This window comes from Ictalurus punctatus, chromosome 26 (assembly GCF_001660625.3).
Source record: "Ictalurus punctatus breed USDA103 chromosome 26, Coco_2.0, whole genome shotgun sequence".
In the NCBI taxonomy this organism is placed as follows: Eukaryota; Metazoa; Chordata; class Actinopteri; order Siluriformes; family Ictaluridae; genus Ictalurus; species Ictalurus punctatus.
In genome coordinates, this window is record NC_030441.2 from 6844911 (window position 1) to 6864182 (window position 19272).

General features: G+C 42.5%; 1 protein-coding gene across 1 annotated transcript in view; it reads left to right on the forward strand.

Moving 5' to 3' along the window:
• The window catches only part of LOC108258306 (FERM domain-containing protein 7), a 66367-nt gene extending 49602 nt beyond the window's left edge, over positions 1-16765 (forward strand). The window contains exons 5-12 of the mRNA XM_053676355.1: positions 1439-1536; positions 5222-5336; positions 6237-6384; positions 6487-6582; positions 14114-14277; positions 15406-15474; positions 15579-15654; positions 15726-16765. Of these exons, the coding sequence (XP_053532330.1) occupies positions 1439-1536; positions 5222-5336; positions 6237-6384; positions 6487-6582; positions 14114-14277; positions 15406-15474; positions 15579-15654; positions 15726-16742 (1783 nt within the window). The 3' untranslated portion in view covers positions 16743-16765. The remainder of the gene's footprint in view (positions 1-1438; positions 1537-5221; positions 5337-6236; positions 6385-6486; positions 6583-14113; positions 14278-15405; positions 15475-15578; positions 15655-15725) is intronic.
• Positions 16766-19272: the final 2507 nt, after the last annotated feature.

Below are 19272 nucleotides of genomic sequence, written 5' to 3' on the forward strand. Positions count from 1 at the left end.
ATCAAATATGCCCTGAGGAATATTGTAATTAAACATAGTTTCGATGACCAGTTTAAGTTCACATGGTCTAATAAAGTGTATGCATTTCAGACCAAGCTAAACCTACATTGATAATAGCGACTGTTTTTTCTTGCCTCTATTTTTTCTTTTCAAGGTGTATTCCAAAGTATTAGCAGTATAGCAGTCTGGGTGTCCAATCCCTTTGAAAGTGTATAATTGTGCAAATGTCATGGTTATTAACTTTTTAACTTGAAGAAAAGTGGGTGTCCATCACCAGTCTAGACCTGGCTTTGGCCACATAGGTCTGAAAACCTACATTTTCTTGTGTTTGCTGTAGAATAATTGGGCCTTTTGCTTTCAGGTTTGAGTGTATGTATTTTGGTGTAATGGGGATGTATGTTTCCTGTGACCAGTTGTGTAAGTATATTGTGATGCGGTAGCTTAAGCTGGGTTGTGAGTGCATGTGTTAGAAACACTTTATTTGCCCCAGCTACATCATTGTCTTAAGGTCTTTGGCATTGCCCGTGCTATAGAGCCATTTTATTGACATTTCATGTTCTAGTGCTAATTGCACTGATTTTTAATAGTCTTTATAAATTCAGCATCAAAATAAAGTATATAATAAATAGTTTGGAAATTTCCATTTTATAGAAAGTGGTCAAGCCTGTTGTAGTGGCCAACTTTTCTGGCTTAATTTATTTTACTGTACCAGTCTTGATCTGTTTCTGTGTGCCTCATTTGCAAAACATTCATTTCTCACTGCAGCAGGGTCTTCAGTTTAAATTAGGGACATTGCATACAGTGCAACAGGAAGGTTAAAGTTTTTCTCCACATTAGAATTTGTTTATATTAGTTAATCTGTTTAGTTTATGTCATGAAAAGTACATACCATTAAAGACAATTTCATATCCTTTATTGTAGACAGTCTTTTTGCTTACAATTACCTCAGCAAAAGGCTGAGAAAACTGCATAAAAGCTTAGTGATAAGCTTGCCCTGCATGTGCTTATGAGGTGTCCTAGATAAGGTCCTGTGTCTCAAACCTGAGAACACTTGATTTTGCAGTGTATTAGAAGGGTCAATCTGCCGAACATTCCCTACCATGTTTTGTACATACCTTGTGATACAGTGATATTTGAACAACACAATGGCTATTTAGTCATATAACAAGCTATTCATCTGCACAATGATTGTTAATACATTGAGTTTTGGGCCACAGGGTTAGAGGCCATTACCACTGGGCAAGATGCCCAGTGCAATCATGACAGGCCATTATTCAAGGAGTGTTTCATCCTTATTGACTTTACTGGTGGCTGCCTGATGTTCATAGAAACACGACTATATTCATAACTAGCATGACTAAAGATGAATGAATAGTTATTATTAGGCTGCAGATTTTAAGGACACAGTCCATTACCAATTCATATTTTATGTTTTCAGGTATCTATTTGCCCTGCAAATAAAACAGGATTTGTCAAATGGAAGCCTCACATGTAATGACAACAGTGCTGCGCTTTTGGTCTCTCATATATTGCAGGGTAAGTCCTTTTCTCTCACAGGCCAATTCCATAAACATGGCCTAGAACCTCCTTGCACTAAATCATGTTTTGGGCTATAGAGGATAACTTGGAGAATAATACAGTCGTTTTATGATAAGACTGTACATTATCACCCAACATATTGATTGTATAATGTATGTACAATATATTTGATAAATTATCAGTTATTGACTCTTTTCATGCAGTCTCCTCCGAAATAATAGGAATGGCAAGGCCAGTTCTTTTTTTTGTAGACTGAAGACATTTGGGTTTGAGATCAAAAGAGGAATATGAGAAGAGAGTTTACTATTTCAGCTTTTGTTTCCTCGTATTTATATATATAGATGTGTTAAGCAGCACAGAACATAGCACGTTTTATCCGACCACCCAATTTGTAGGCAAGCAAAAATACTGGAAAATGTGACTAACATGTGTTTCTTGTTACCCAGGTGTGTCCTGTTAGATTGATTGTTTAAGCAATAAATAGCTCTGAACATCCACTCTAGGGTTTAGCCTTCAGTTTCTCCAGTGAAGACTGTATTTGTTGTTAAAAAAAACATAAGCCAACATGAAGATCAGAGAGCTGTCTATAGGAGAAAAGCAAGCCATTTTGAAGCTGAGAAAAGAAGGAAAATCAATAATTGCCATGGCATAAACATTGGGCATAGCCAGTTCAACAATTTGGAATGTCCTGAAAATGAAAGAAACCTGAAGTGGAAGTGTGATGGTGTGGATCTCCATCCGCTTTGCTGCTTCAGGACCTGGGCAACTTGCAATAATTGAGGGAAACATAAATTCTGCTCTCTACCAGAAAATCCCAAAGGAGAATGTCCAGTCTTCATTCTGTAAGTTGAAACTCAAGTGCAACTGCAGCAAGACAAATCATAAAAAGCATAGGAGTAAGTCCTAGTCCTAGAAGTAAGTGAAAGACTGATCACCAGTTCTTGGAAGTGTTCGGTTGCAGTTATTGCTGCTAAAGGGGGCACAACCAGATTTGAAGTTTAATGGGGCAATTAGTTTTTCACATTGGTAATAGGTGTTGGATAACTTTTCTGCTTCAATTGATATGGACACAGAGGGGATCCAAATACAGAAGACAGACACCGGGATCCAAGGTGAAAATGGGTTTTATTAAAGAACATGAGAGTGTGTGAGAGAGGTGAGTTTAATAGAGTGCTCAAAGTCAAGATTTGAACTCTGGTCTGCAGCATGAGGGTTGGATGCTGAACCAACGCATCAAGCAAGAGCAGGCTTAAGTGTTGTCGAAGGCTGGGGCTTGAACTCGGGTTGGCTTGTAAAAGCCAAGGGCAGAGCTGGTGAGCACGAGGAGGGGCTGAGTATAGCCAAGCATGAGCAGACAGGCAGTGTGAGTAGTGGACCTGGAACACGAGGAGAGAAAACACACGATGAGCACAGGACAATGCAAAGAGGAAAAACATTCACAATAACGGAAAGAAAACATGAGTAGGGCTGGAAGTATACTGTACTGGAAACTGGAACCATCTGGCGATGAGTGGCTGAAGAAACGGGGTTTATACAGTATACCCTGCTGATTGATGAGCTGATGAGGAGCAGGTGAGTCAGGAGGCTAATATGAACAGGCTTGAGCTGGGAGACATGGAAGGTAGGGTGGATGCACAGGGCTCTAGGGAGCTTGAGCTTAATTATGGAAGGATTGATAATGCTCTCAATGGTGAAGGGGCCTAGGTACCGGGTTGAGAGTTTCTTGGCTTCCCTCTTCAGTACGATGATAACCCAGGGAACACTCAAAGGGGGACCTGCCGGTGGCGTTGCTGGTCAGGAGGTTGTGGGCATATTCAACCCAGGGTAAGTGGGTGCTCCAGGTGAGGGGCTTATCAGCCGTAATACATCACATTGCAACTTCCAAATCCTGATTGGCCTGCTCCACCTGGCCATTGGTCTAGGGGTGAAACCCAGAAGGCAAACTTGCTGAAGCCCCGAGAGCATTACAGAATGCCTTCCACACTTGGGAAAGGAACTGCAGTCCACAGTCAGAGACAATGTCCTGGGGATGCTGTGCAGTTGGAAGACTTGGCCGATGAGGAGGTCAATGGTTTCACAGGCAGTGGGGAGCTTGGGGTGGGCTACAAAATGTACGAGCTTGGAAAATCAGTCAGCTATGGTCAGGATGACGATGTTACCTTGGGAGGGGGTAGACTGCTGACAAACTCCAAGGCCACGTGTGAACAGGGGCGGCTGGGAACAGGCAGGGGTCACAGAAGGCGGGTGGTGAGAACGCTGAGAAAGCACTGCACCCACACCCAAGTTGAAGGTGTCCACCTCTACGATGAATTGCCTTGAGGGATCAGGTTGGTTGAGCATGGGGGCAGAGGTGAGCAGTCCCTTGAGCATGGTGAAGGCAGCCTCTGCCTCAGGGGTCTATACGAAAGAAGTGGAGGTGGAGGTGAGCTGGGTGAAGAGTGCCGCTACCTGGCTTTTATCCCTGAAAAAGCGGTGTTAAAAGTTGGCAAACCCTAGGAAACGTTGTAGCCGAGAGTGAGCAGACAGGCAGCGTGAGCAGTGGACCTGGAACATGAGGAGAAAAACCACATGATGAGCACAGGAGAATGGAACAAGGAAAAACATTCACAATAACAGAAAGAAAACATGAGTAGGGCCGGAAGTGTTCCGCATTGGAAGTTGGAACAATCTGGCGATGAGTGGCCAAAGGGGTTTATATACACTGTTGATGAACTGAAGTCCAGTGATGAAAGCCAGAGAAGTAGAGCACCATGCCCTGAGACACACACGCACATGCGTGCGCACACACACACACACACACAAACATACACACACACAGCAACAGAAACATGACGGAGAGAAAATACTAGAAACATGGGGAAGGGTAAAACAGTGAAACACACGGGCTCCTGGATAGATCATGGCATCATGCCTTTGTTTTATGTTGTTACAGTTACATTTATATAGGACTTTTCTAGACTCTCAAAGTGTTTTACATAGTATCGGGGGGAATCTCCTCAAGCACCACTAGTGTGTGGCATCCACCTGGATGATGCTACGACAGCCATAGCGTGCCAGAACACACACCACACACCAGCTATTACTGGAGAGGTGAGACTGATGTAGCCAATTCAGAGATGGGGATTTTTAGGGGGCCATGTTAGAGAAAGGCCAATGGGGGAATTTCGCCAGGACACCAGGGGATACCCCTACTCTATTACGATAAGTGTCCTGGGATTTTTAATGACCACAGAAAGTCAGAACCATAGTTTATTGTCTCATCCAAAAGACTGTGCTGTTTTTACAGTGTAGTGTCCCCATCACTATTCTGGGTCATTCGACCTCACACAGACCACAGGGTAAGCACCTCCCGCTGGCCTCACTATTACCACTTCCTTCAGCAACCTTTGTTTCCCCCAAGGAGGTTTCCCATCCAGGTACTGGTCAAGTTCAACCCTGTTTAGCTTCAGCAGGAAACCAGGCAAGAACTGCAGGGAGATGTAGCTCATTTGAAACACTAAAACTATTTAGTATGAAATATACACAAAAACAGAAGAAATCAGGCAAATACTTTTCACAGCACTGTAAATCATAGTGGAGTTGTATTTTAAAGTGACATATGTTACAAAACACAACATAAGTGCAGGTTATTGTAAAATAAACATTCAATTTTCACTTAATATGTTGCCTATCTTTTCTGCAGCAGAACTTGGGGATTACAATGAAGAGTTGGATGCACACCATCTAGAGAATAAGCAGTATGTGCCAAATCAGGAGTACCTGGACCATAAGATTATTCGCTTTCATAAGAAACACAGGTGCATTTCCTCACTTGCAGCACAGATCATTCATATCCATGTGCCGATATAATAAAAACAAGGCAGACACTTGGACTCAATTAAATATCACAGAATGAGATCACATGAAAATGGGCTGAAGTAAACACAGAATAGGAACACAGGCAAGTAGGCTGACATAAAGTATGTTGTTCTAAGACCACAGCCAAATTCTGCAGCTGACTCTCTACAAGGCCCCTGCTGCTATATCCATCTCACTCAGCCTGGGAAATTAGGTCTAACCTGCCACAAACTTTATAAAGTCTGCTGTGTTTGTGACCTCTACAGCACTTAAGAGCAGAAAGTCTTCGACTGTGATATCCTGAGAAGGCCATAAGATGAAGGCAGGGGTGTTCAGTTTTACCCTTTACTCCACATATCTCTTATTACAGCATCTTTCTCTGGCAAAGGCTTCTTACTCACAGCCCTATTCTAAGGAAAGTCTAACTGTGAACACCTATAGTACCGTTGAGAATTCAAATGCAGAAATCCAATTTCTAGTAAAATAAGCTTAACCTTTCTTTTGTTTAAGGTCAGAAACGATCAAAATAATATATAACACAGTTTATGATCAAGCTTTTATTCCATCATTGTTGGATGTAACACAGCTTAAATTTGAATTACAAAGATGGAAATGTCATAGAAGCCCAACAATATTTATAGGTAGTCTCACAAACAATTGTATTTGCATCAAACATTTAACAATACACACCAGCTTTACAGAACCTAAGACAAGATCCCAAGCTAAGGCTGACACCAGCAATGAAAGATTCCTGCAAATATAGCATGGATATAGGAATAACTGTGTAGAAACAAACCAAAAAAACCTTATTTTTTCTTTTGCTTTATTTTTTTTTTAAATCCTTTATTCTTTGTGAGCAGAGGTCACACTCCAGCCCTGTCAGATGTGCATTTGCTGGAGGTTGCCCGTAAATTGGACATGTATGGCATTCGACCACATCCAGCTCATGATGGTGAAGGCATGAGGATCAATTTGGCTGTTACCCACATGGGTGTACTAGTATTTCAGGTAACATGCACAAATCAGTGTATATCACTAATATAGATTAATTTCTTGGCAAGTGCTGTTATTATTGCTTTAACATGAAACATGACTCGTCCTTATTCCAAGGGTAACACAAAAATCAACACCTTCAGCTGGGCCAAGATCCGCAAATTGAGTTTCAAGAGGAGGAATTTCCTTATCAAACTACACACAGAGGCTGGGGTAAGCTTCAAAATATTATTCACATGCTTGCTATATTGCTTGAAAGTCATTTATTGCAAGCTATGTTTATTTACTGATCAGAAGGTGATGAGTTCAAACCCCAGTACCTCCAAGCAGCAACTCTGCTCCAGTGGTGGTCTGACCCCAACTTCCTAGCAAGCTGGGATATGTGAAGAAAGGTTGTGATAATCAAGAGCTTCTTACAGTTGAGACCAAACGTTTGCATACACCTAGACAAAAGACTTTCAAACTAAACTTTTAACAACTTCAAACATTTCATGTTACCATTAAATGTGTGTTAATTGGGGTATCTGTGTTAATTGGGGTATCTGCTTTATTTCCATAAGAGGTCATTTCAAAATAATAGTTAAGAGACACATTTATTTAAGCTTTTATTTAGTATATCAGTTTTTTTCTTAGTATTTTGTGGCATTGCATTTTAACTGCTTAACTTGAATTAAATGCTTGGGATAGCCTTCCAGATGCTTCTTAGAATATTTTCTTGGACTTTTTGCTCATTTCTCCTGACAGAACTGGTGTAACTCAGATAATCCTCCTTCCTCATGATCCCATCTATTTTCTTGAAGTGCACCAGTCCCTTTTCCAGCAAAACACCCCTAAAACGTCCACCCCCATGCTTCACAGTTCACCTTTTTTCCTCTATACATGGCCTCATTTTGGCCACATATCTCTTGTTACAGCAACTTTCTCTGGCACAGGCTTCCTAGGGCATAGTCACACTACGTTCAGTTGACTTGTACCATGCCCACTCCACCGCTGGCCTGCACTCAGATTGCACTTAATGTTCTGGGCCTGAGAGCGCTTACAACATTATGATACAGCTTTTTCTTTAGAACAAAACAGGAAGAACAGTGCTCTCGCCCAGCACAATGGAGTCCATCATCATAACATTACTTATCTGAGTAACTTACTTTTTTTAAGGTTAGCTTTTACTTGACTTTTGAGTAATTTTTTTGACTGTTGGTATTTCTGCTTATTTTTTATGATTTGTACATCTTTGTTTTCCCTTTCAAAGGGAACTTTGACATTGCACTTAGCATAACAGTATGGGAGCACCCTTGTGCGCGTGACTGGTATCTGAAGCTTGTGTAAAATCGTGCCTCTACTTATAGGCCTACCATGATCAGGTGAGGTGGCAATTAAGTGCGTCACATGATTTATATATGGCACCTGTGAACCACGCCGCCAGCCTTATTATCTTTAGCAAGACTGCATGTCTGTTGTTTGTGTGACAAAAGACGCTTCATTTATACTCTTATTTTCTCAAAATCTCTAAACTTTTCTATCCCTTTTTAAAAAGAAAAGAAAAGAGAAAGAAAGAATGAGTGAGAAAGGATGTGTGTTACGCCTGGCTCCCGTTTCATCACTGGAGGAGATGGACACGCTTTCTGTGTGAAGTGTTTGGGTGTGGAGCATGCGACAGCAGCCCTCGAGGGCCTGTCTGTCAGCATTGTGAACATTTCACAATTAGGCAGCTCCGCTCTTGGCTCGCTGTCTCCTCGTCCGAAGGGAGTTGGGTTTCAGAGCCTCGCGGATCTATGGTCATGGGGTTCTCGTATGGATTTGGAAGAGGAGCCGGAGACGAGCGCTGCTCTATCTCTTGCTCTGTCTTCCGGGTCCAGCTCTTCGCCTGACTTTGGAGCTCGCATCGCGACTCCTCCTTCCGCTATTGAAAGCCAAAAGACCCTCACTGACTCTGAGGAGTCAGTAGAGGATGCCATTGCACCAAAAACCGACAGCAGCTCTCAAGCCTATAAAGAGCTGCTTGAGGTGATTACTAGGGCAGTTGAAAAGTTGAATATAGATTGGCCCGGGGAAGAGGAAGTGGCTCGTTGCAGGCTGGATGAGCGCTTCCTCTCCAGTGAAAATAAATATAAATCCTATAAAGAGCTGCTTGAGGTGATTACTGCTTGAGGCCTCACACCGCAGAAAACTCCCCTTTTTTCTAGAAGTGCATGATGAGATATCACACTTCTGGAGAAAAACATACACTGGCCGTGTTTATAACTACGTGACGTCTGATTACTCAGCCGTCATGGGGAGTAAAAAAAAAGCCTATGTGGCAGCGGGTCTTGCTTGTGGGTCAATGCATATAATGGCAGTGTTGCAGGCCTACCAAGCAGACCTGCTGAGTGAGCTCGATACTGGGGAGGGAATTGGGCCTGAAGCAGTGGCAGAGCTGCACCATGCCACAGATTTATCTCTCCAGGTGACCAAACAAACCGCCCGTCATATCGGCCGTTCAATGGGTTGAATTGTAGCAGGAGGCACCTATGGCTCAACCTCTCAGGTATGGGGGACAAAGATAAGGTCTCCTTGCTGGACACCCCTGTTAAACCTTCTGGCCTGTTTGGCAGCGCGGTTAATGCCATCGCCGACAGGTTTCGCGAAGCAAAATAGCAAATGGTGGCATTCAGCCAGTTCCTTCCCTGTCGTGTCGAGTTCGCCCGGGCATCCGTGAGTGGAGCCCGGGCCAGCGCTAGTGCGAGGGAGGCACAGAAGGAGAGTGTGGTGGCCCACCTCCCACCGTAGAGAGCCAGGGGGACCGGGCGGCCACAGCCACAGCCTGCTAACAGGCCTGATCTAAGAATGATCATAAAGGCAAAGCAGGCAAGGAAGGAACAGTCCTGATGGGCCATGGAGGGACATATCAGGGGACATGAGGTTGTTAGGTCAGGTAGCCCCCAGTGCTACTGTAGGGCCTGCCCTGGCCAAGGCCTTCCCACGTTTTCAGCCTTCTCTGGTCAGCGAGCTGCCACAGAGCGATGGAAATCTGTTGCTTTCCCTCCAATGGACTGTGGAAAAGCTAACATCACTGAAAGACCATTTGGCAGCATGGAAACTAATGCCAAATGTGTCTCCATGGGTTCTGTCTACCATAGAAAAGGTCCAGTTCAGAGCTCGAAGCCCCCGGTTCAGAGGTGTGCTCACCACAGTTGTCAGCACAGAGCAGAGCCCAGTGTTAGCGCAGGATGTCCTGACCAATGTCCTGGTCCGCAAAAAAAAAGATTGAAGTATGCGGCCAATTTTAGATCTGTGTCATCTGAACTGTACTCTTCGGACATACAGGTTCAAGACGCTGACGCTCAAACTTTTCGTGCCACAGATTCAGTTCAAGGACTGGATTGTGACGATAGATCTGAAAGATGCATATTTCCACGTAGGAATATTGCCCAGTCACAGGAAGTTCCTGAGGTTTGCGTTTGGAGAAAACGCATACCAATTTCGGGTTCTTCCTTTCGGGCTAGCTTTATCCCCTCGCACCTTCACAAACTGCATGGATGCTGCTCTGGCTCCCGTGCGACTCCAGGGCATCCGTGTTCTAAACTGCCTGGATGATTGGTTAATTCTAGCACGATCCAGGGAACTGGCGGTTCAACATCAAGATGTTGTTCTCGCCCACATGAGGAGCTTTAGGCTCAGAGATACCTCTGAGCGTAATCAGTGTAAAGCAGTGATGCCTAAGTGCTCTGTGCATTTGGAGGTGTCCAAAGTTTCTAGCCTTGGGTCACACTCTAGGCGCGTCTCCTTATCGCAAGACGGTAATGACAGACGCGTCCCTCACGGGCTGGGGTGCAGTCTTAGATGGCTGTCCAGCTCACGGTCTTTGGAGCGGTCCTCATCTGGAGTGGCATATAAATCGCCTAGAGATGTGGGCTGTATTCCTAGCACTGAAATTCTTTCTTCCTCAGTTGAGAGGTCACCATGTGCTAGTTGTGTCAGACAACAAAGCATTGGTCTCATATATCAACCACCACGGAGCATTATGTTCACGCCCCCTGTTCAGGCAGGCATAACTAATCCTTCTCTGGGCAGATGGAAAGTTCTCGTCAGTGAGTGAAATGTACATTCCAAGCAGCCGGAATGTAGGGGCAGACATCCTGTCAAGGCAGGGGCTGCGGCCCGGGGGGTGGAGGCTCCATCCACAAGTGGTGGAGTCCATATGGCGGGGGTTTGGACAAGCGGAAGTGGATGAGTTTGCCTCCGAGGGGACAACACACTGCCCACTGTGGTTCGCCCTCACTCCCCCCGCACCATCAGGGCTGGATGCCATGGTGCACAAGTGGCCGAGGTCAAGTCTATATGCTTTTCCTCGATCGCTCTGCTCCCACAAGTGATAGCGAGAGTTCGCCTTGACCGTCTACGTCTGCTGCTAGTAGCACCTTATTGGCTGGCTCAAATATGGTTCTCGGAGATAATTTCCCTGCTCAACGGTACTCCTTGGGAGATTCCCATCCACAGGGATCTACTGTCTCAAGCCAGAGGGCTCATTAATCACCCTCAGCCAGAACTATGGAAACTGTGGGTCTGGCCCCTGAGGGGCACCAGCTCATAGATTCTGGTCTCACAACTGAGGTTGTAGAGACCATGTTAAACGCTAGCGCGCCAACCACAAGGAAATTGTATGCACTCAAGTGGCGGCTTTTTGTCTTGTGGTGTGAGGAACGTCAGCTAGACCCAGTGAACTGCGCAATACCTACAGTCCTGGAGTTCTTACAAGAACGTTTCTCAGCAGGGTTGGCTTCTTCTACAATCAGGGTTTACATGGTCACCGTTTTGGCCAGCCATGCCCCTGTTGATGGAGCCTCTGTGGGGCAACATCCTCTAACTTCTAGGTTCATGCGTGGTGTCAGGTGGCTGAGGCCCGTCTGCAGGCTGCGCATACCTTCTTGGGACCTTTCTGTGGTCTTGGAAGGTCTGTCAGGGGCCCCATTTGAGCCCTTAGAGTCAGCCTCTGAGAAGCTTCTGACTCTAAAGGTAGCTCTTCTGCTGGCCCTGACATCTCTCAAGCGAGTGGGAGATCTACAAGCTCTCTCTGTTGCCCCTTCCTGCCTTGACGTTGCCCCTGGATTAGCCAAGGCCTTCCTGTATCCTAGGCTGGATTATATTCCTAAGGTGCCTACATTGGCTGCCCACCCTGTGGTGTTGCAGGCTTTCTGCCCTCCTCCGTTCTTCACACCGGAACAAGAGAGGATGCACCTGCTGTCTCCAGTTAGGGCTCTCTGTACTTACGTCCACCGCTCCGGCCAGTGGCGTAAGTCGGAGCAGCTGCTGGTCTGCTTTGGCGGCGACAGTAGAGGTGATGCTGTGTCAATGCAGCGCATCTCTAACTGGATAGTAGAAGCAATCTCTATGGCTTACGAGGCGCATGGTCTCACCACGCCTCTGGGCATAAGGGCTCATTCCACTAGGGCGGTGGCCTCCTCAAAGGCTTTGTCCAAAGGGGTATCCTTACAGGATGTGTGTGCTGCTGTAGGATGGTCTATGCCACACATATTCCTTTGTTATTACAGCCTGGATATTCATTCCACCCCAGGCTCGAGTGTCTTGCAGTGACCCTCGGGCTTGGGTCTTTTTCAACAGGCCATACCCTCAGTATGACGGAGTGGGTATTCTTGTTCCTATACTGTTACGCTAAGCGCAACGTCGAAGTTCCCTTTGAAATGGAACCTCTGGGTTATGCATGTAAACCTGTTCCCTGAGAAGGGAACGAGACGTTGCGTAGCTTTGTCATACCAGGGCAGGCCTGTGAATTGCGTCTTCACTTCAGATAATAGAGGCTGGCGGCGTGGTTCACAGGTGCCATATATATATATATATATATATATATATATATATATATATATATATATATATATAAAATCATGCGACACGCTTAATTACCACGTCACCTGATGATGGCAGGCCTATAAGTAGAGGCATGATTTTACACAAGCTTCACATACCAGTTACGCATGCAAGGGCACTCCTATGTTAAGTGCAACATCTCGTTCCCTTCTCAGGGAACAGGGTTACATGCATAACCCAGATGTTTTTTATGTAATGTGCCTTGAGAAGCTACTTTTAAAGCGCTATATAAAATAAAGTTTATTATAATTATTATGGCGTATTTGGAGTCATTTGGGGCATGATGACACATGGCACTCTTACATGCTTAATACATTGCCTGATAGATTTATTACTTATGCAGCAATTTTCACTAAACTAATCTAAATGCTGGGTTGAGCCTTTAATTGGTTATATTCTCAGTCTTGGGTAGTTCTGTGTAACACAACCACTAGGTTTGAATCACTGCACTCCTTCTCCAACCTGATGCATCAGCCCAGCTCCTTGGGTCAAATCAGCACGGACTGTTTGAATTCGACTCAGTAGGAGGTAGCGGTTTTCACACAGCCAGACAGATTTATTTGGAGAAACAAGGATCATGTCAATATATTTATCCATAAAACCATTACTGTACACTAGAAAAAGCAAAAATGTGCTATAACAGAGCAGTTTACATGACATTAAATGCACCGCTATCTTCATTAGCTTTGGCTTACTTGTTTGTAATGCCCACTGGATCGTAAGTTAGTAACTAAGTTTTTTGGATGTTTGAAACATCTCTTTTGTTCAAAATCTGACATTTTAAATATATTACTTATGTGAGTCATTTATTTCAGTCTATTAAACAAACAAACAAACAAAAAAGTATATAAACACCACTTTAGAAGCTATAGTAATACATCTAAGTCCTAACTGACATCCCAAAATAAATGTATGGCAACATGAAATGTATGAATATTTAACTGAGATTGAATATCTTTAGTCTGTGTAAAAGATTTTCAAAAGCATGCTCATAATGCAAAATGGAAATATAATACAAAAAACCTATAAGAAAATCCATTAGTATAGGGTCACACACATGACATTTAAAGAAGGCAAACAACTAATACAAAGCTGGGTAATACCTCAGAGGAAAGTGATGGGGAAAAAAACTGAGAAATACAGAAGTACACACCTCTAGGCAGATAATGGTGTGATCCAGCATGTCAAGCATGGGGGAGCTAGTGATGGCAAAAAGTAAGCTTTCTGAATCAATAAGCTTTTTCACCCCAACCTTTTAAATAAATAAATACATACATACATACATACATACTTAGTCAACGCTTTAAAGTTGCACACTAGTGGCATCTTGTGGTCAAAAGTATAAAGTGCAGATCAGTAACCTGCGGAAGCTGCAGCAGGTTTTGAGGTTCCAGCTAACAAATCTATACATTCCAGTGGTTTGAAAACATCATTTTTAAACAATGAAAGCACCTGGAAATACTGAATGATGCTGTATAAAGAAAAATGATATTATAGGACACTTCTAAAATAAGTTACTATCTATCTATCTATCTATCTATACTCTACTATATTATGCTATACTATTTATTTATACTGAAATTATTGTCCAACACACACACAAACGTAAAATCCCTAGTTGATTAAAAGAGTAGATCTAGGAGAACAAGGTAACAAGTTGTGAAAGAAACAAAGACATATTGCACTGTATATTCCTTAACTTACATTGTAAAAGCTTAACAGTTACAGTAGAATTATATTTCTGTTCTCTCTCTCTCTCTCTCTCTCTCTCTCTCGGTCTCAAACTCTCTCTGTGTTTGTGTATGTTTGTTTGCAAAATTAAAATGATGTAATTGTTTCAAATTTTGCTCTTTTGATGCATGCATCTGTCTGTGTGCAACAGCCTTCACGGAGGGACATGGTTGAGTTCACCATGGCAAGCAGAGATATTTGTAAAACTTTCTGGAAGATGTGTGTGGAATATCATGCCTTCTTCCGTCTAGCTGAGGAGCCCAAGCCATATCATAAATCATTGTTTTCCAGCAAGGGATCCAGCTTCAGATACAGGTACAGTCAAAAGAGTCAGACAGAGACAGTGGGAAAAAAACAAGTGAGAACACGTTTGGTAATTAGGAGATAGGAAATGAGGTGTTGGTGACCTGGCCATTACAAAAATGTTTTTCATTGTATTGAAGTACATAGATAATGATGGTGTGTGTCAGAGTTGGGTGTAACAAGTTACGTCGTACTTTTCGACGCGTTACTGTAATCTAATTACTTTTTCTGATAACACAGTAATGTCATGCATTACATTTTAAATTTATGTAACTTGATTACAGTTACTGATAATAAAATTACGTTACTTGCATTACAAATTTATTGTTAAGAAAACAATTAAGTAAAATTCATTTTTAAAAGAAATCACCTTTTGCCTCAAAGATTTTTTCTTTAGCCCCAAATAATTTTCCACTTGGAACAGTTTGTCACTACGTAACTGAACGTCAGTAAAAGAAGACCGCCTGTAATTTTATATCTTCAATGAACAGAGGCTAGACTAATCAGACAGGGTTTACAGTTATCACTTGTGTCTTATTGGCTGACAGCTCTCAATTCTGCCAAACACTAGCTCACAGTCAGTGTGAGGAAAAATGGATTTATGCTGATTTTTTCATTTATTTAATTTAAAAAAAAAAACAGTACAGGGGAAACTGAAACAGTAACATCCTCTGAAGCAGGAAAACAAGGTGTGTAAATGTCTATGAGTTTCAGTTTAAGTGACAGTGATATGAGCAGAGAATAAGGAAAGATAATGTACTTTGAAACCAATACAGTGATAGCTGTGCCTCCCCTTGGCTAGTGACACCAAATGAGCCTAGTTAGAAAATTATATTTTATCAGTCTGGTAGTCTAACAACAGTGACAGCACCCGAGGCAAGTTTTATGATAAATCCAACTTTTTCCGATCATGTCATGCAGTTACGCGCTAAAATTACTGAAAAAACCATGAGTTTCACTTTGTAATGTATTTTTGTAGGTTTGATAAGTTTTGAAAGTAATGTGAAAGTAAAGTAATTAGCGTGCAGTAATCAGTAAAGTAATCAGATTGCAATTTTCAAAGAGTAATTCGTAATCTGTAGTGTATTACCTTTTTTGAGTAACTTACCCAACACTGGTGTGTGTCTTATCTTTATTTAGTGGCAGGACACAAAAGCAACTCCTAGAGTGTGTTGGCACTGGGGAGCACAAACATCTACCATTTGAGAGGTAAGAAATGTAGTTTAGTTTGAGAAAAGCAATTTTAAGCAAAACACTTGTTAGTTCTGTATAATAATAAAAATTTGTGCCTTATGTCTGTATGTTATTTTAAGGTCAAACTGCAAGCTTGCCCATAAATCTCGGCAATGCAAGTCATCCCCAGATTTGCTCACTGATGTATCCAGACAGGTAGAGATTGAAAGAAATCGGTTGAAATTTTTTTGTATGTCTATACCTAAAAAATGTATGTGTTTCTGCAGCTTTATGAGCAAGCCTATCAATTCCCCCACCTTGATGTTTCAAAGCATGGCACAAATGTTTTTGCTGAGGGGCTTGACCGGTCCTGTCCCTTGTCAAGGCTACCTGCCAAATCAAGCAGGACTGCATCTTCAAAACAGCATTCCATGTCCACATCAGACGCAGAGCATCAAGGCAGAAGCTCTCAAAGGCCTGGGGCAAGGAGACATCAGTCCCCTTGCTCTCAGCACCTGGTCCTTCTATATCCCAACAGCTCCCACCTTCAATTCCATCCAGTGCTGCCAACATTCCCTCTTGCATCTTACCCTTTTTTGCTACAAGACTCCACATCATCTTCTTTAGATTGTCTTACAGAAGCTCACCAGAGTTTTAAGCCTATGAAGTATTTGCCTAGGCAAACAGGCCACTCCTTTTCACCTGCTTCCTCTTTGTCACCACCACGACAACAGCAGCGTCTAGAAAGGCTTCAACACTCCGAAATTGGATTGGCTGGATCTAGACTGTGCCCCCTATCAGGAGGACCACTGGGGCTGGGGTTAAACAGAAGACACAATATAGGTAAAATAGAAGCAGGGCACTACAGTGATGACTCTTCCTTTCAGAGTGCATTACCTTTCCGAGCCTCAAGCCAACCAGATGTGAAGTTCCAGAGACCCGCACTAGCATCTTCAGCTGCTGCGTATGCTTCAGAGTATCGGCCTCTGGGGTATTATCCCCACCTGTCACAACACCGGGTTCCTACTAGGCCAACCTACCTTCCACTAAGCCCTGCCCCTTTGCCAGAAAGGCCCACATCTTTATGTGTACTCGGCACAGGCAGTTACAGTGATTCAGATTCTGAACTCTTTTATCCATGTTACTGTCCTGCTGTAGGGAAAGTGGTACATTCTGGTCCACTAGCACGTATGCGTTTTTCCTCTGGAAGCCTCCAACTAGATGAGGAAGAGGGGGAGGAGGAGGATGTGTGCAACCAGAGTGAAAATACTGCTCTTACATCAGCCAAGGTAATGAAACTGTAGCATTACTCTTGCTAAAACTTCGGAAACACAAAATAAACAAGTGGAAAATATTTATTTCAGACGTACTAAAGTTCTTAACAATATGGCATATCTGTTGCTGGCCTTGTACCCTGAGTCCCCTGGATTGGCTTCAGCTCCCTGCGACCCTGTGTAGAATAAGGAAGGAAAATGGACGGACTGATGGATTGGATGGATTAATAACAAATTATAAATTTATACATACACCTACTGGCAAATAGACAATTGCTGTTTTACTAGACAGGTATTGATGAGTCCAGTCAGAATGTTTTCCACAATGATCACTCTGTATAATTTCCCAATATAACTAAGCTGAATGAATCTTGTTTGTTTCACATACCATTCATGGAGAAAGGACTATAAAGATCACTGAGAATGTCAATACTTTCCAAGATTACTACTTTCTGCTTTGATAGCTATAGGGTCAGTATGGGTGAAGTATGACCAAAGGTTCTGCAGTTGCTTTTCTTCTGAAAGCGATCCTATACGTGGTTCTGACTGGAAGGACCTAAAATTGAGTCATGGAATATGAAGCAGCCAGGAGCATAGAGACTGTGGGAGTCATGACAATAACCACGTCAGGACCTGGAGCACAGCCAAACAAAAGGGTGAGAGGAAACACAAGGGGTTCTCCACCACATCAGGTTCCACTTAAGTCATCATGACTAGATAGAAGCTGGAACTGGAAGAAGGAGCATATGTGACAGAAGAGTGGAACCAGGAAACAAACATGGACAGGACAAGGGATATTACACAAAATACCACTTGCCTTTAGTATGGGATTTGAGAGCTCAAAAATTAAGACAGCAGAATTCATTTTGTCAGTGGAAATTGTGGTGATAAATATTTATTGACAATTCTTTTATGTAGTGTCTTGAAAATAAAAACTGAGATATTTTCTTTTAATGAAAAAATAATAACATGAAAATGACAGTAATTCAGGAACAGACATCCAAGTGCAGGCAGGGACAACTTTGCATAATAACTCTGGTCTGCAAAATCCTGCTGCTTCAAGGCATCCTTCTCATTTAACTTGTGAAGATTCTACAGTTGATGCCAAACGTTTACATACACCTAGGCTACAGTCATTCAATCTCAGTTTTTGACAACTCCATGCATTTCATGGTACCATATATTTTTTTGGAAAATCAATTAGGGCAATCTACTTTGTTCACATCAGAAGTAATTTAAAAACAATTGATTAGAAACATTTAATTTACTGTATCAGTAGGTCAGAAGTTTACATACACCAAGTTGACTGTATCTTTACATGATCTGTGTCACGTAATGGATGTAATAGAGACTAGGACGGATAGAATTGCAGATAAGAGCTTTTAATAAAGTGAGGCAAGCAGACAAATCCAAATCGGTAATCAAAAGTGTGGTACAAAAACAGGAAAAGGTCAGGTGATTGGCAAACAGGCATAAACAAGGCAAGTTAAAACACAAAACAAGAAAATATTGCAAGATCAAAAACCAGGAAACAAAACATGAACAAAGTCTTGGCACGGTGAATACACTCAATACTTCCCAAAGAGTGAATGCCTAGAAAGTCCTTTTAAACTGTGGTGTAAATTCGTGTGTGTGAGATTGGATGCAGGCGTGCGTGATTAGAATGAATGAGTGTTCTGGGAATTGCAGTCCATGGCGGCGATGTTTGTAGGCCGCAGTGCAGGATAGGAAATGTAGTCACTGGTTTGCTGTGAAGATTCCAGAAATTAATGTAATGACTTAATGTAACTGTCATAATTAGTTAACATATATAGCCCACAATAGAGTTAATTGGCACTGCACCTGTGGCTGTATTTAAGGGCCTACCATTAGAGACAGTTGCTGCGTCTGAAATCACATACTGTGTCACTATGTAGTGCGTTCGATGCAGTACGTACTGTGAAACCGGCCATTGAAACAGTACATACTAATCAGTATGTGTGTGTAGTATGAATACAATCCTGAACATAATACATCTGCCATGTTAGCATTGTTGTGACCTTCAATGTCACAATAAACACACAGATCTTAAATCACCAGATTAACAACTGCTCTAACAGCAAAATGCACATCAGGAAAATAAACTGAATTAGTAATTTAATGTGGACAATGTTAACAGACTGAGGTAAATTCGTTGCCATTAGCTTGGCCGATGGATGATGGCGATCACAAAAAAAGGTTTCAAATGCTGTGACAACTGTTTTCTTGTTTAAACCTTCAACAAGTTAACAATTTTTTAATACATTGTTAAATAAGTCCTGTTCAACCAAGGTTCAATACTTAAAAAGAGCCATCATGCTGTCTTCCATGGTTTTGTTCTGAGCTTGTCCTCACCAGTCCCATTGCATTAAGGGAATTTTTGACTCACGAATCTCACCAGAAGCAGTATGCCATCTGGGTATTTCTCTTAGCTTGCATCCTTGATGTTGCACTACTGCCATCTTCTGGATTTAAATAACTCCTATACAGAGCATGTCATTCTTTTCATTAATCCAGTTTTGAAAGCAGATTAACTATTTCC